Raw genomic sequence first — 17,720 nt, 5'->3', positions numbered from 1 at the left:
CGTTTGACTGAAATGAGTCTTCTTTGTTTAATCCAGACCAAAGATGTACTCAAGAGATTCATGATGGCTCCATGAGCTTTTGCACAATAATACAACATTATGGATTGTGACTTCCCATGGCCAAGTGGAATCCTTGAGGAGAAATGTATCTTAGTAGCCTATGTCCATAGAACTTAAAATTGACATATGTCTAGTTATTTCTTATTTTACATACATTTTCACACACCAGATGATCCTTTCTGTAGTTGTAAGGTTCTCATTCAACTAATTATTAATGACTAAAGAACAGAAACCACATATTTAACCGTAGCAGTATATCATTATATCTCTACACAACTGCAAAGGGCAAATACAAACATATTAAAGGCCCTGTGGCCTAATACAAACAATAAGCTTCCTAGCACTTGGTTTCCCTAAACCAGAATGGAATTTCCCCAGTTCACCCACCTAGCCTCCCACTGACATTTTTATTGCTGTTATTAGAATTATTTGAAATAATGGGGGAAAAAAAGGGATGAAATTTTCTTTCTTCCAGATGATCTGGAGTTGTTTTTCTTAGATCTTCAGCTATAGAATATCAAACATTACACGGAAGAGTTACAAATTATTTTAAATGAGTGGAATTTTTCCCCACTAGCTTACTTTTTCAGTTAGTAAACAATGAAAAAGCTTATTTCTAATTCTCTTCTGGTACCTCAAAATGGGCACATTTGGGAAAACAAATGGAAAAAATAAAATGCTCTTCTCTACTAAGACAGAATTAATGAAGAGAATTAGAGCCCTCTTTCCATTTCTGCTATGGTCGAAGTTACCTATTATACATAGACAAATTCTCTACTAGAAGTGAAGTGTTTATTGAAAACTGCCTAAAGCTGCTGTCTTTCTTCTCCATAATCACAGATGTTAGTGAAGAATTGCAGTGATTCTACTGCTTATTCCCTGTTGCCACCTTCTGTACCTCCAAACTATATTCTATAGTTATGGCAGATTGAAAATAAGAAGTCCCTGAAACAGTGACTAATGTACTTCATGGCCTTTCTGCACAGCCATATTCTCTTTTGGTAAGACTAGCAATGGAGAATCAAATTGAAATGTCCCTGCACTGTACGGCTTGTCTGGCATATTTGCTGACAGTGGCAGAACATTTGTCACCAGCTCTGGGAAGTTGTATAGCAACTTCTTCCTGTTGTCTCTTTGTCACTGAAAAGTAAAGGAACAAGTTCCCTGGACACTAACTTGGTTCGTTGCTCTAGCAACGTCCATATTCACCAAACCAAGATGACTTCTGGACAGAGAAGTGTGCCTGCCTTCCAACATGAGAGATATATAAAAGCCTTATGCATAGACAGAGACGTTTTAGGACAAAATTGAGATATAAAAACCAAAAATAAGACAATGGGAGAACAACTTGAGTTCCAGGGGACACTGTAAGACTGCCTGTTCACACTGTCTTAAGGTTATGTTTTTACCTTCTCTGGCGTCCAAATTACAAGAAATAAAAGAGCTTACATTTTTTATACACGGATATTGCTCTAAAACAATTTTCCTTACACTTAAAATAGTTTTCAACTATTTTTAGCATAAGCATATTTCAGAACATGACCAAGATTTTTGTCTAACAAAGATGGGATATTCTCACTTTCAGATTATCCAAATTTTCTGTGATTGCCCTGCATTGACTTTAATTACCCAGTGTGATCCACAGGACATTAGTTCAAAACAATAAAGTCATCAACATTTCTGGGTTTTTCAACTTGAAAATGGTTTTAATACACTTTTATAAGGTATTATAAACTGTGCCTAACTAGGCATTTGTATTTTTTTAGAAGTCATTTCTTAGGATGACCAGAAACTAATTTTCAATAAAGTGAGATTGTAAAACAAAATCACATAATTTCATTCACTGACTGTATCAGAGCCTAGGCTGCATAGCAACTGAGGTCATGCTCTGAGAAATAAGTAAGCTAACTTACAACTTCCTTCTTTTTTTATTTCAATTTATCCAGAATAAATATTAAAATCTGCTTTTATACTTGTCAGTGGCCTGAATGGCTAATGACTTAATTATAAAATTGGAAAAACTATGATATAATTATACCCAGAAAAATCTTATGTCAACCCGGCCACTCCTCTGATATAAGCTAACAATTTATTTCAGGTGCTGTCATGAAAGTTTCAAGTCTAGAGTTTTTCTCCTCTCTCGGCTGTTAATGCATCCTGACATTATTAATGGCTCCCTTATGGAATTACACAGTAAGCTGAAAGCGCAAACTCTCTAGGTGTTAGCATTTATATTTCAGAATCACTTAGCAGGGAAGAAAACAAATTTAAACTCTTCTGTGCCAAGCATTCCTACCACTTGGTTATCTTTGGGAACTGTCTGAGAAGAAAAATGAGGCCTTGGCAAAACGAGGGGAGGCCTGATGGCTACTGCATGTTGTCCTTATGATCTGATTGCTTCCCCCACAGATGGCATTTTTGTTTCCCCTACTATGACTTTACTCACGCTGTTGGTAACTTCCCCACTTTACAGCTCACTAGAATATTCTACTTTTTCTTTTTCTTCTATCCAAGTCATACTCATCTCTGAAGACCAGCTCCAATCTCATCTTTTCTAAGAAGCTTTACTGGGTAGTACAGCATATATCAGTCCCACTAGTCTGTAGCTCCTACAGAATCACAATTCTGCAGTGCACAATTTTAGCACTTAATTAAAACAGATTTGTGAATTTTTTTTCCTTTTTTTACTGGAGTATAATTGTTTTATAATGTTGCGTTAGTTTCTGTGGTACAATGAAGTGAATCAGCTATATGTATACATATATCCCTTCCCTCTTGGACCTCCCTCCCACACCGCCTACCATCCCACCCATCTAGGTCGTCACAGAGCACTGAGCTGAGCTCCCTGCACTCTCTTTCTCTTTTCTTCTCCCTCCATCCACTCTGTGAAATGAATATTTGGCCATGCTATCTGTATGTGCCCCACAAGTTTCTCAAACCACACACATGACGTTACCCATGAGCCTCTACACAAGGCATTAACACCAGCCAGCCCTATTGAATTCGGCTACCTGGGGGCAGGGGAGTGGCTGGGGCAATAAATTCATCATCTCATTTCCTTCATCATCTCACCCCATTTCATTCCCTTCACAGTCACTTGCCCCAAATGAATAAAGATCTTGCACCAAAAAAAAAAAGATGTTTTCTTGAAACCCTTGGGGGAGTTTCGGTTTTTTGAGCACAAGTCACCCATTCTCCTTGCATGGCCCTGCAATAAACCTTTCTCTGCTCCAAACTCTGGCATTTCAGTTTGCTTGGCCTCACTGTGCAATGGGCACACAAACTTGCTAAGTAACATCCCCATCCAAGGCATAGGTTTGGAAGAAAGAAGTGGTGTTTGAATATCTGTATATCCTTTAACCTGTACAATGCACACCTGAAAATCTGATGAATTACTTTGGGCAAGATGTCTGTAAGGATTGATAAAGTCTCAAGTAGTGAAGGTGTTAATCACCACTTTTCAGTGGGGAAAAAAAAGGGCTATTACTAGTCCTTGAAGATAAATAGAGCAAGCAGCCCAGATAATATTCCTTTTTAGATGTTAAAAAAAAAAAAGATTCAAGGAATAGTAACAGCTGCTGTTTTATTTATTTATTTATTTATATTTTTGGCTACGTTGGGTCTGTTGCTGCATGCGGGCTTTCTCTAGTTGCAGCAAGTGGGGGCTACTCTTCATTGCGGTGCGTGGACTTCTCATTGCGGTGGCTTCTCTTGTTGTGGAGCACGGGCTCTAGGCACACGGGCTTCAGTAGTTGTGGCACACGGGCTCAGTAGTTGTAGCTCGTGGGCTCTAGAGCACAGGTTCGGTAGTTGCGGCACATGGGCTTCGTTGCTCCGCGGCATGTGGGATCTTCCTGGACCAGGGCTCAAACCTGTGTCCCCTGCATCGGCAGGCGGATACTTAACCACTGTGCCACCAGGGAAGTCCCAACAGCTGCTGTTTTAGAGCTTTGACTATCACTGGCCCAATTGTTTTATATGCATTGCTAATTTGATCCTTCCAACAGCCCTATGCAGCAGGTATGCTATTATCATCTCCATTTTACTGATGAGAAAACCGAGACTTAGAGAAATTAACTAGTTTGTCCGTTGCTATGTAACTAGCAAAGACGGAATTAAGATTCAAACCTCAGTGTTCCTGTTTACAAAGCCCATGTTTTTTAAGCATGAAGTATGTTTTACGGTCTCCCCAAAGTGAAACTGAATTCAATGGAGAGGGAGTAAATGCAGAATTCATGCTTTCAAATTTGAATATAAATAGAATCACAAGGGCAGACCTTAGAGATACCCTGCAGTCTCCCTGCCTGGATCTGTTTTCTTTTGGCAGTTTCAAAGCAGCCTCTGAATCTCCCATTTGAGTGTGACTTAAACGATTACCTTCTCATTTTGACATGTTTAGTAAAGGAGGAAAAAGAAACCGACAGAAGTCCTTTCTGCTAAATCCTTGTTTCATACTTAACCTTCAAAGTTACTTGATCTAAGATTTAGTATGCACAAGTTAGCTGACTGTATGTACCAAGGCTGCTGAACTGAAGCCCCAAAGAAAAAAGCAGGTCCTCAAATTTCTTAGGCATTGTTTAAGATGTCAAATGGTTGAACAGCAGTGCCAGTTATGGGTGTTTCCAAACATGGTCTAGATATAAAAAGTTTGAATTCGTGTAGAATTCTTAGATTCTGTGTCTACTGCTATTACTTTTATATTGTTGCTTGAAGTTCTGTACCTCTAGCAGAAAAGTGCAAGTTTACTCTTTTTATCTATTAAATAGCTTGCTCTCAATAAAAAATAAAGGTAGGAGAGATCCACTAAAAGAAAAGTCTATTCTTAGTCCTTCCCATTGGACAACATAAATTACTTCTTCAGTTACTGTTGTCTTCTGAATGTATCATTATTTATTCTATCACTGAGCCCTGTTGGTACATATCTGGTAGCCTCTCCTTTAAAAAACAGTTCAACCTCAAGATTTTTAGATTAAGTACAGATTATTTAAATTCTCTTTGCACAAATCAAATTGTAGTACCTCTACAGTAAATTTCTTTAAATCTAATACATATTCACTTAACAAACTTCTTTTCCCCCTTCTATAGCATGAATCACAGGAATTTAACAATATGTAAAAGGAGTACCAGAGGTGACAAAACATGTTTGCTGCCTATTATATGCCCCTATATTATTATAAGACTAGTACCAATAGATAGTAACAGTACATCAATTAACTAATGAGCATTTCATTTTCTTATATATTTCCTGAACCCCAAAATTTAAACACCCATTTTCTCTGTCTTGCCAGGATTTTAAGTATTTTCTAAGTATCTGTTAGGGAACATGAAAAACATCTTTCACTTCCTTGAGGTCAGTAGATAATTCAGTTAATCAATACACATTTATTGCTTGAGTTTTACAGGGTAATGGAAAACAATATGTTAGATTTTTTAACACAAGTTTCAATGTCCAACTAGCTAGCAGACACCAGAAAATAAAAATCTAGATCACCATGTTTTGGCTGTAGATTGGTAAGGCTACATTCTCTTAAACACTGAGAACATCAAAATGGGAAGGTAAATAAATTGATAATTTTTCAGTAGCAGGTATAACATAGCTTTTCATGTCTCTTTTCAGTCAATTTCTATTTTATTTTACTATGGCATAATTTTTACTGTCTTGTTATAACTGCTTATTTACATGATTCACTTTCAAGGACACAATCTTTTTTATATATTATATACATCTATTTTTCATTCTTTGATAGAGCAATGTTCTCCATGTTCATTGTTATAGGAATATGCTTGTTTCATTGACTGAATTGTAATGAATAGCAGAATCTTTCTATAGGCTGTTACTGTATCTTAATAGTGTCTACACCACAGCATCTGCGAAAGTAGAAAAGTAAATGTGAAGCTGTCATGGTCTGAATCATTAACCACCCCCCCCACTAACACATTAGTTTCTCTCCCCAAGGAGTACAGAAACTCAGAAATACAACAATTTGAATCATAGATTTGATTTTTAAAGGTCCACGGTAATATTATTTAAGTTTAGGTGGTATTTCATCTTAAAAATACAGTGTGCAACCTTCAAGTCATGTTCAGAAGGATATAAAACAGACTAAACAATCACAAGGGGATTTTATTTCAATGAACAAAAGACACAGGTTCACTTATTAAAAATTGGAAAACAAAATAATGTATGCCGGGAAGCCCAACAGCATTAGGATTATTAGGCATAACCAGGAGCATTGTCACATTATTTTAGAGAATATATTTCTGAACAGAAAATAAACTTGAGTGAATACAAATGACTGTAATTTATTGAAATTTGCATCAAGTTTATAGATCTTGACATGCTAAGTAATGCCAGGGGGAAAAAAAATAGAAAAAGGAGCTAAAACTAGCATATTTCATAGGATCAATGCAGGGATCAGGTGTTACATTTGGCAATGAAATAAAAGAAGCAGAGGAAAGCTGGGGAAAAGCCAAGGAGTAAAATTCAAATGCAGAAGTTCTAAGTGCACTCCTTGGAGGGAAGTTGATGTTATATGTGGGTCAGTGTGTATGAGAGAAAAGACAATAATATACACAGTCACTTGCAAACTTGCTGATGCTCAGAATGTATACTTTATTCACTATTAAAACTGAATGTGCTCTTAAATTATATTTACAGTATAGATTAACTGGGGGCATTTCCTGTCTGCTTCAAAAACTTCTTCTAAGGATTAAAATTTTTAAATACAGGCCACTTGAGAGCTCACCTGTTTTGGCCTCTTCATCTCTTTAAGTTTTTTATGTGCTACCATGATAAAATCTCAGAATCAAAATATTATAAATGACACAAGGGTGTGTGTGTGCTTAATATTCCCAAAAGGTTATTTGGAGTTCTTCTGCATTTGGGTTTCAACTAACCTTTCAGTTCCTGACAATCAAAAATGACTTTTGATCTTTAATCTGTTTCCCTCATGTACTCTTTCCCCCAAACAGAAGTTCTCAAGGTAATCCAGTTCAACCTAAAATTGATCCAATTCAAATTAAATTTTTTTCATTGATATTGAGGCAACTCTGTTAATCAGGGCATGCTATCTTCAGGAAGAGAAAAATATTATAGAAAGAAACTATTATGTAAAACAGGAGATCTGGTTTCCAACTCTACCACTTACTACCTATGTGAGGTTGTGATATAATAACTATTACTGCTGATGAGGGTCTGCTGAATACAAATCACTGTGTTTTTTTAAAAAAATTAACAAATGTGTTATTGATCCTAATCCTACTCTTACTGTCCTACTCTTTGAATTCCAGCTCCAACCAGAAATCTTTCCTGATTTCCACTCCCAGTCGAATGCAATCATTTTTCCATGATGATAGTATTGTTACTTATTCAAGTATTTAGCACCTATTTATTTCTATTTTATTTTATAATTAGTGGTTAGCACATTTTTTCTTACTAGGCTGTAGGCTATTGGAAGACAGGGCCTGCATTTTTTTTCTTTTTTCTTTTTCATGGTTTTATTTCCAGTATTTGCCTCAGGACTTAGAGCAAACTAAATACTCAATAAATGTTTTCTTGAATTATTGTGTTAAGTGACAATAAAGCAAGAAAGAAATAGTACGAACAACTTACTTTGGAAAATATTAGTCCAAGCAGAGAGAGTGGGACATATGGCACAAATAATTTATTTACCTTCATTTAGAGCAAAATGCATTTTGTACAGGTGTAAATTATATTGCCTCAGAAGAGCTAACTCTCAAAGACATTTTTATTAGAATATTAAAAGAAAAACTTTGCATTTGACATGTTGGAAAACTCCCTTTCAAACTAACAACAGAGCTTTAAAAGTTGTTGTAATAGAAAAAATATCAACAGAAGCCCAATATGTTTCTATGCTACGTATTAACAACAATGTCAAACTCTCAGAGGTGAGGCAATGGAGAACACCCACAGAATTCTCAAAGCACACTTGAGTAGCCAAGACATAACCATTTTAGACAGAGCAAAGGTAAATGATGTCTAGGGAGTGTGTTCTGTGATTAAGTACCACTTTTAAGGGGTTGATGGAGTTGTTCATTTAATTATTTTCTTGTATAAGTACATGCACTAAACACTTCCAAGGATCAAAAAAGTCTGCAATATTTTTTATCCTCCTTTTCCCATAAACATTCTCTATCCTCCTTTTCCCATAAACATTCTCTATTACCATCTCCTTAAGGCATCAGGGAGAAGGCATGCTATGCAGGTCAAGTAACCCCAGTGTTGCCTTCAAGTATCATAAGCTGAAATAAGCATGACTGCCTCAAAGAAGAGTCAGCACAGACATGCGACTGAATATTCATCTTGCCTTAACTCTAAACATACCTCGATTAGATACTTCTTCACATTGCCCTATGGTCAATAGGGGAAGGAGGTTAGGGGCTGGGATGCAGAGGTGTTGCCGTTCTTATTCCTAGCATCAGAACACTTGAGACGCTCCCTTACAACCAATTTTTTCTACACATGAAGAACACAAACTTACACAAAGTTACATGTCGGTTATATCTCAATAAAACTGAAAAACAATGGCCCAAGAGGTCCTCACAGTTATCTCTCATGGTCCAAATAACATGTGCATTAAAGAGGCAAGGCAGATCACTAAATCCTCTCTTTGTGTACCTTCAGTACTTATGCCTAGCAAGCAGCTTCCCGTTATTGTAAATACACAGAACGTAAAAGTAGCTCACATATGAACAGATGCTTTAGAAATAATCCACCCTCAAAATTATTTTATGGAGTATTTTAAGAGATCAGTTGATAGTATTGAGCAAATTACTTATAGTTGATTTTTCAAATGTAGCTTTAATTAGGATGCCAATTATTGAGGTCTCCAAGCGGCAGAGTTCATTTGATCATGTTTCAGATTTAGCCTCACGTACCAAGAACACTGATGGAATTCTGAAGAGCAACAGTGATGATGGATGGAAAGTGAAACAGTCAGCTTTGCTTCTTGGGTCTCTTGTTCTATTAAGTCCTACCATTTGACCCCTTGCCAAAGAAGGGCAGAGTTTAATGAATTAGTTATTTTAGAGGCTAAGTAATCTTCCTCTTTAGAGACTTTAAAACAAAAATGGAAACCTCGCTGTGAGATGACACAGGTTGAAAGAGAGAGCAGCATGGACTTTTTGAGAATAAGTGGATAAAGAAATAAACAAAGCTGCATTATATTATAAAACACTGATTTGTGGCCTGTTGTTCAATAGGTGAAACACATATATACATACATACATATATATAAGATTAAATATATATTAATATATAATTTAATTAACATTGAATATTTACTGTGTGCCAGATATTGTACTAAGTACTTTATACAGGTTATGTATATAATCTACATCAATTCCTGATAAAAAGGATGTATTAGTGTTGTCATGACAAATGATGAAAATAAAACTCTGAGCTATTAAATAGTTTGGCAAAGATTACATAACCAGTCAGTGGCAATGCTGGTATTTAAACCCAGACTTGATTCCAAAGTGCAAATTCTTATCCAACATGATATATTGCCTCTTCAAAAAAAGTGTAGGTGAATACCAGTGCTTAGGGGAGAGAAGAATGTTTTGCCTCTCACCGGAGAACTCTTACTGAATTCAAGACACTATACTAGGTATGGAGTCATGAGTTGAAAACCATCCCTGCTCTCAAAGAACTAACATTTAAATGGGAGAATAAGACATGGGCACAAATATTTGAAATGTAAGTCTGTGTGTGATAAGAAGCCTTGAGAGGTACATACACAGTGCTATGGGAGCTCAGAGAATGAAGAGCTAATAGCCAGTTGGGTGGATTGAAAAGTATTTCACATGGTACCTTAAAAGATGAGTACTATGAGAATGGTTAAGCACAGGAGGAGATAAGGGATAAGCATTGTTTGGAAGGGGAGAAATGGATACGAATAAATAGGTAGGGAAGAATAAGAAAACTGAAGGAAGAGTAAAGAGTATAGTTTGATTGGAACTTAAGGTAGGCATTGAGCAATGAGCCAGAAAGAAAAGTGTAGAAAGGCCAGAAAGTGTGGGCCAAAACATGGAAACCTGTGACTGTAACTAAACTTCTTTCTATAAGTAATGGGAAACATCTGAAGATTTTTAAAGTAGGACCCTCCATATGGACCTTCCAATCAGTATTGGAATTTAGGATGAAAAATATGGCAGGTCTTCCATAATAGACAGATAGGAGAAATCTAGGAGAGGGGAGAGGAGATGGAGTTTTACAGCAGTAGTTCAGGTGATGTGTTTTTGCAGCCTTATCTTAAAGAATATGTAGATGAAATATATTTGGAAATTCACTGATGAATTCTTTCTAAGGTAACTCAGATCTGATCAAAGATCTTTGGTAGAAACCTGGTGAGAGTTTCAATATGAGCACAAATTCTTCGGTTGCCCTACTCATTTTTCAATAACTTTAGTTCACAAAAAAGAGCTCTATATCATAGAGAAGGGCTGACAACTGCAGAGGAATCAGGATGTTCTACAATGTATGCTAATAGGAATTAGCAGCAGGAAATAGCCACAGGGGAGAAGGACTATCTACTGCAAAGTCAAAAAAAAACAGAAAACAAACAAAACAAAAAGGAAAATCTTTAGTGTCAGAGGCATGCAAACTGCTAAATTGCTCTAACATTGTTTCCCTGACATTCATTGAGGCACTAACGTTAAATGGAGCAATTTGACATTGTTGCATGTGAGACAGAATGAATTCTACACAAACAAGGCCTGGGATGACAGATTTACTATTCAGATTGTTATCTGCCAAAATCATGAGGTGAAATACTTCCACATCACATTAAGGAACTCCCTGCCATTATATATTCCTTAAAAAAAAAAAAAATATATATATATATATATATATATATATATATATATATATATGTAATGAGGGTAATGGTTTACACCACATTTATGCTGGGAATCAACAATTGGTCTAATGATTAGGTCATAGAATAGACCTATGGATGAGATTTTGATAAAGTTTACTTTTGTTTTTACTAATTTTTAACTTAGCTCTAGATTATATCAGCAGGTGTATCAAAGTAACTTAGGGACCGTATGCACTTGTTACTATGAATCCGAGCAAACTCAGCAGTGTTTCCTCCAAGAGAATTTCTTTACTTTAATTTGCTTATAATAGTTTTAGATTAGCCAAAAGGAAGTATTTTAAGCATATAATTTCATGCTGATCTGGGAAACCGATATATAAACTTGAATCAACTGGAATTTTTTTCCTTCAGGGTATCTCCTATCAAAATGAAGAGACATGGACATATGATGTCTCTGGCAATTATCTACTTTTCCTTTATATATACTTCTGAAGGTTGTCAGCTCACCGAACTGTAGGAGGTGAATGCCAACTCTACCTCGGGCTTGAAATGATCTGCACCATATCTGGGAGTATTTTAAGGTGCCCAGTCATCTCACTACCTAAGTGCAGAGTATGGTATGCTAGGGTAGGCCATGGAAACCTGAATGTCCATGTTTGTTAATGGCAGTTTCACTCACCCAGCTCATGTGCCTGGAATTTTCCCCAGCTTCTTGTTTTACTTTCCAATTTTTAGATGGGATTGGAAAAAAATAAAAAAGAATTGGATATCTGCGTATTGAACATCTATTGGGTGCTTGCCTTAGAATATACTGTGTTAACCCTCATAGCAATTCTATAAGAATGATATAAATATCCTCATATTACAGATGTGGAAACAAATTCAAATACTTTATCACTGGCCCCAGGCTTCACACATAGTTAATGGGAGAGCCATTGGCTGGAGTCTTACTACAAAGAGAACCCAATAATATGGTTGCCTGACCATGATTATCAGCACTGTTTATATATCTTTTCTACAGAACCCCTCCCACTAGTTCAGGACCTTTGCTTTCTGAAAGTTAGTCCAAATTTATCATATTTCCCCTTGGGAATTCTAATTTGCTTGCTGACAGTTCTCCTGTAAGGATCGTACCCTTACCCTGAACGGTGCCCCCAACTCTAGCCCTACCTAATTTGATGTTTATTCCTCCCTCATGTGGCCTACTTTTAATTCCCAACATGCTTTATTTGTGAGCCCACATGATAGATAAACCAAGTGATGAGCTTTTAACACTTTGATTTCAGTGTCATCAAAAAGGTTTCATCTGTGATTACAAATACAATTTATTTTGCTTGGGTGCTAGGCATTGCTAGAGGACTTATGTGCAGGCTGACAACTCATAATCCAGATTCCATGTAAAGAAATGATTAATATGGTAAAAGTAGGTTTATCCTTGATTTCTTCCTTATGTTTTGAAAATTGAGACCTTTTTTTATTCCTATGAATTACTATTGTACCTAATGATATTTAAGGTCTATATTTATTTTCTACTTTAAAGCTTAATAACCAGTGGATATTAACATCATAGTTAGCAATTTCTTTTCAAAACTGGTTGCCAATATTTTGTAGTTTAAGAGCTCCAGAAGAATGGTCCCCATCTGTTGCAGTGTGTATTCATCTGCTGTGGGTGCTCATGAGCCTTTTGTCTGTGAACATGGCACAAATCTGCTATGCTGCTGAGATTCACAAATAAGCCATGGAATCAGTGGGATGTCAGGTCACACGTGGGATGCATGTTCACTGAAGAGACATTCTCTATGAATATAATAAGAATGGGAGGCAGTGTGCAGTTGGGGAAGAATCATGGACTTTAGAATCAGAACATTAAAGTTTGAATCCCCCTAACACTCACAAGCTGTGCAAACTTAGGCGCATTATTCAACCTCTCTGAGCCCCAGTTTCCTCAACTAAGAAAAGCAGATATTATAGCTACACCTCAACGAAACTGCTGTAGGGACTGAAGAAAAGGAAATAATTACTGTGGAGCACCTAGCATGATGCTTTTAGTAGTCACTTAGAAATAAAAGTCATTAACGACTAAAAGTAAAGTACTCACACCACTAAAGGTCAAGGACAAAGGCTAAATCTTAGGAGTCTGGTCGGAGAACAATGTTGAGTATTTTCCATATGTCTGAAAATAAAACCTTATATATAATGTCACATCAAGGCATGTTGATTTCTTTTTTTAATGAGGCTTCCTATTGTGTCAAGACTTACCTCTAAAGTTGGCTTGGCATTTTAAGGCCTTCCACAAAATAATCCTAGAAGATGAAAATAACTCTTAAAAGTTCCCAGATTAAGCTTTGGAAAAATTCTGATCTCAGATCCTTGCATGATCATTAGCTTACATTCCCATAGAACATATACTTTTCTCTACAACATGAAGAAATCATAACAAGAAAAAAAACACATCCTGAATTTCCAGCCAAAAGATAAGTGCTTTGATCTTTGAGGAAAATATGAATTATGAAGTGTGTAGTTCAAAAAATTTTTTTTAAATAGTGTATATCTTAAAAGCATTATCAAAAATATCATCTGATGTGAAACCAAGGCTGGCAACTAAAGGAAGTTAATGGTATGTGCACCTTGGAAAATGTTTTGTGGTTTCATGACCCCAATGAATTTTTTTCAAGATACTTTTGCTGCTAATGAAGAAACATTACAAGTGGCCCCACTGAGTAGACACATATTGAAATCAAAACAAAATGCTGCCTAAGTGTAGTCTAACATTTCATGATTTAATTATGCACAGTCTAGGAAGGCAGTTTTCTTTAATTATCTATTTTTTTTTTCCTTGCAAGAGAAGCAAAGACACTAGTGTTGACCCTTAACCTGAACATCTAAACTTTCCTTTGGAGTTGTTCTATTTCAAAACAAAAAACCAATAATAGCGTGTGACTTATTCTATCAGTAGTTGTAGGCCATTTAGAATATGAAAGAACTGTAAGAGTTGATTTTACTTTATGAAAACTGATTTGCCAAAGCCCTGTGGATTTCCTAACCATGCTGTGGTAAAATATAAGATTAGTGTAGCAATTCCTTCATCAAATGACTTTACTGTTAACATATCGAATTAGTGATCCTGTTAGCCACTATTCCAAGATTACAAGGTAATTCTTTAAAACCATGGGAATTCTCACGCATTCTATTACTGTTAATTAGCCTTTCTCATCCTGCAGAAAGAATTTCATTAAGGATTATCATTGTAGATTTAATATGTCTAAAAATTTCATTTTTCTGATTATTTTAAAACCTCATATTCTTTATGATCCACACGTCTTATTGTTCTTTTATTTTCATTCCAGCATCATAACGAGGTCATCTTCCTTTATCATATGCAAATACAAGCAGGTGTTCTAGCTGAATAGAAAATTATGTTAGTTTAACACTAGAAAGAGACTCCTTTTAAAATATTTCTTGTCCCAGGGACCACCTTCCATTATTGCTGTTCATTTGTGGTGAGAAATTATTAAGCAGTTGTTACAAAGGTGAGCTTTAGAGCCAGACCCAGGGAGTCTGCATCCTGTCTTTGGTACTTGCCATCATCTCTTGGTGCCCCAACTTCCTCATCTACAAAATAGGGTTAATGATAACAATAATAGGTTTAATAATAGTTATAAGTTTGTAATGAGAATTCAATAAGTTAATGTTTTAATTGCTTAAAAGACCACCTGATATGTAGTAAGTTTACATAGGTTATGTTAAATAAAATAAATAAATCCCATTGCCACATATGACTTCTGTCATCTTTCCAAAGTAAAAATTTGCTCTACTTTTCTTATTTCTCTTGTATCACTTCACAGTGTTTGCACTATTTCATTTACTTTCTGTGCCAGAGGTGAACTGTGTTCTTTGTAGTAGACATAAGTCACTAGTTGTGGGTGTTAAGGTTTGGGAAGTTAATGTCAAGCAGTGGGTCCATTCCCCACTCATATATTCTATAGCAGTTGCCTGATACTACTGTTCTAAGCTATTTAGTTCTCAATGAATATAAGTCGTGATCACAATACATCTGGATTTAATGAAGTACAGTGGCAGCCAAGTTAATGTCTATATTCATAATCAGACTGTCCTCAGAATCGTTTCACGAGCAAGGCCATTGTAATTGAAAGTCATAGAAAGCCACAGAAAGACTCCCCCCAGATATACTAGTTTTATTTTGTTTCAAGTTTTTGACAGAACGTTATTCAGTTTTAGACTTGCTAGCACACAGAGCATTGTAATTACTAAGAATCAGAGGCAGGGAAGGTGATTGGGGGTGGAGAATTTATTATGCAAGGGGAAAAGATCGAGTTATTATAGAATGCTGCATTACCAAAAAATAAGAATTTCACATGAACTGGCATATGTAAACAGCATGTGAAAAGCTGGTCAACAGCCATTTCCGAGTAGCTCTCTATTTCCCCTAGTACTACACAGATGCTAGGAGGTTAGCTACAGTGAATGTTTATGACCCCATTGTTGTCCACTGCACATTGAAAAGCTGCTATGCGTGATTTGATTCCTTTTCCAATGTTATTTAAAAATCACGTTAATTTTTAAAAATCTAACTTGGAACTTCAAGACATGCACCCCAGTTGTACACATATTTTCTAAAGATTCTAAGAAAAGCGCTAAAGGAAATGGACTTACAAGGATATTTCTTGTAAGGAAATGGACACTTTCATTTTGATTTTCTTTGGTCAAAGAATAAGTTGACCTATTTCATGGTTCACAAGTTACTTCAATTAGTTGAACAGTTGGCTTTTACAGCTAAGAACCATTCTGCTTTATGGGACACCATTGTAGTATTTGCTCATTTAAAAGAAATAAACCCTCCAAGTCACCATCTGTATCATGACTTTAATTGTCATCTGAGTGGTAGAGGGAGGCATTATCAAAGAGTTTAAAGATTTCAATGGAGGAATAGAAATAATTTAATTTTCAGGTTACACTCTAGTTTCAGTAGTTTCTATTTTTAGATTGTTGCTTTTGAAATCCCACAAATGAGTATTGAATATCTTGCTAAATATAAGGAACCATAAAAGCTTATTCATAAAACACATATTTTCTTTAAACTTTTCGGAGGCAAGCACAATGTTTACCAAAAACAAGGTTGGAAAGTCCTTATCTGTATCATATTCATGGTAATTCTATGCAGTGCAATCCACCACTCTGTGATGCATCTTAAATTTCAATTGAAGTCTCATGCAGTAAGGATAATCAAGGCTCTCAGATACCTAAAAGATTTACCTAATAAAAGAGCCTCAAGCAAAATGAACCCACTACAGGGAGATCAGTTCAGTGCTTTGTGACCACCTAGAGGGGTGGGGCAGGGAGGGTGGGAGGGAGACGCAAGAGGGAAGAGATATGGGGACATATGTATATGTATAGCTGATTCACTTTGTTATAAAGCAGAAACTAACACACCATTTTAAAGCAATTATACTCCAGTAAAGATGTTAAAAAAAGAGAAATAATTGTGTCTCCAACAAGATTTTAAGTTCATAAACAAACAAGAGAATCAGTAATCGGCAAGAAATTAGTAGAATTACTTATATTGCACTCCTTTTAGTAGAATACAATCAAGAGTAACTGGCTAGGTAAAAAATATTGCTCATAGAGCAATGTCTTATTCATAGAGGAAGAGTGTTACATAACAATGTCTAATTTCATCTGACATCTAACTATTTATCCTAGTCCTACCTCTTGTCACACTAGTAGTTCAAATCTTTGGACCTTAAAGTACACATTTTAAAATTGTGTACTTTTCTTCAAAAGAGCTATTCTGAAGACTGCATAGCCTCTTAATCAAGGATATAGATGTGGATTCTATCACCGTGTATTCTACATCCTCATCAATTTTCTTGAGACTGAATCAGAGGTGCAAGACCGGAAAGTCAGTTTGAAATTTGGCAAAACTTCATGAATTCGGACTTGAGTAATTTAAAGCTAGTAACAATTTGGACAGCTCCTGGGTTGCAATGAACCTTTATTTAATTAACCATTTCTTCCCACAGGGCACGTATTAAATCTGTAACTCTTCCTAAAGAGCATAAATTAACACTGTAAAATATTGTAGGATGTTATTATTATAGAACACATGACTTCCATGAATTTCAGAAGCACTCATCAAATAATAAATGATAAGCAATGTGATTCTCTTCTCACTCCATTTGGGTTGTTTTTCTGATACTCTAGATATGAATTTATGTATCTACATTTTAAAAATTTATATCCTTTGTAACAAATAAATGACATTTGAAAATAACTGGATAGAGGATAATTTATGGTTATTAATTTGGCACCCAAGGGGTCAAATTCAGGACCTCTACGTTATGGACAACAGTAAGTAAATCAGCCACAGAATAATAAATGGCCAACAAATGTTTAGATTGGTCTCCTCACTTCATCTGCAAATTCCCCTTATGGCCTCTATGAAGAAAACAAATTTGATTGGATTTGTTAGTCACATTTTGAGCTGTCCTGATTGAAATGAGTAAAAGTAGATTCTTTAAAAATACCTTATAACATAATTTCCTTTAAAATTCAAACTGGTTTCTTTCAGGGAGGTCTTACTAAAATTTGCCTAATTAGCATAAAATCAAATTGTCCTATATTATGCTAAACCTTAAATTTAAGTCATATTGTAAAACAGCAGTTCTCAATTTTTTTTCACTCCACGACCTCATGACTAGACAAACATCAGTGGAATAGACAACCATTTAGAAGATGCTTTTTGAGGAATACTTTTACCTTATGCAACAAATAAACTACCTCCAATATTATTATCAAACT

At 35.7% G+C, this 17,720-nt stretch overlaps 1 protein-coding gene across 2 annotated transcripts in view; it reads right to left on the bottom strand.

Annotated features, from left to right (window-relative positions):
- LOC309653022 (protocadherin-11 X-linked-like) overlaps positions 1-17,720 on the bottom strand; it is a 548,071-nt gene that overhangs the window by 179,563 nt on the left and 350,788 nt on the right. Inside the window, exon 4 of one of the 2 annotated variants that reach the window (XM_082447360.1) lies at positions 8,211-17,357. The exons of the other annotated variant lie outside the window; for it this stretch is intronic. Coding sequence (XP_082303486.1) covers positions 17,349-17,357 — 9 coding nt within the window. The 3' untranslated portion in view covers positions 8,211-17,348. Of the gene's footprint in view, positions 1-8,210; positions 17,358-17,720 lie in introns of those variants that run through there. 2 annotated transcript variants of the gene reach the window in all.

The sequence above is a fragment of the Balaenoptera physalus genome, assembly GCF_965194825.1.
Source record: "Balaenoptera physalus genome assembly, chromosome: X".
Classification (NCBI taxonomy): Eukaryota; Metazoa; Chordata; class Mammalia; order Artiodactyla; family Balaenopteridae; genus Balaenoptera; species Balaenoptera physalus.
Note: the sequence above shows the minus strand (reverse complement) of the source record. Positions and strands in the feature narration are given on the sequence as shown.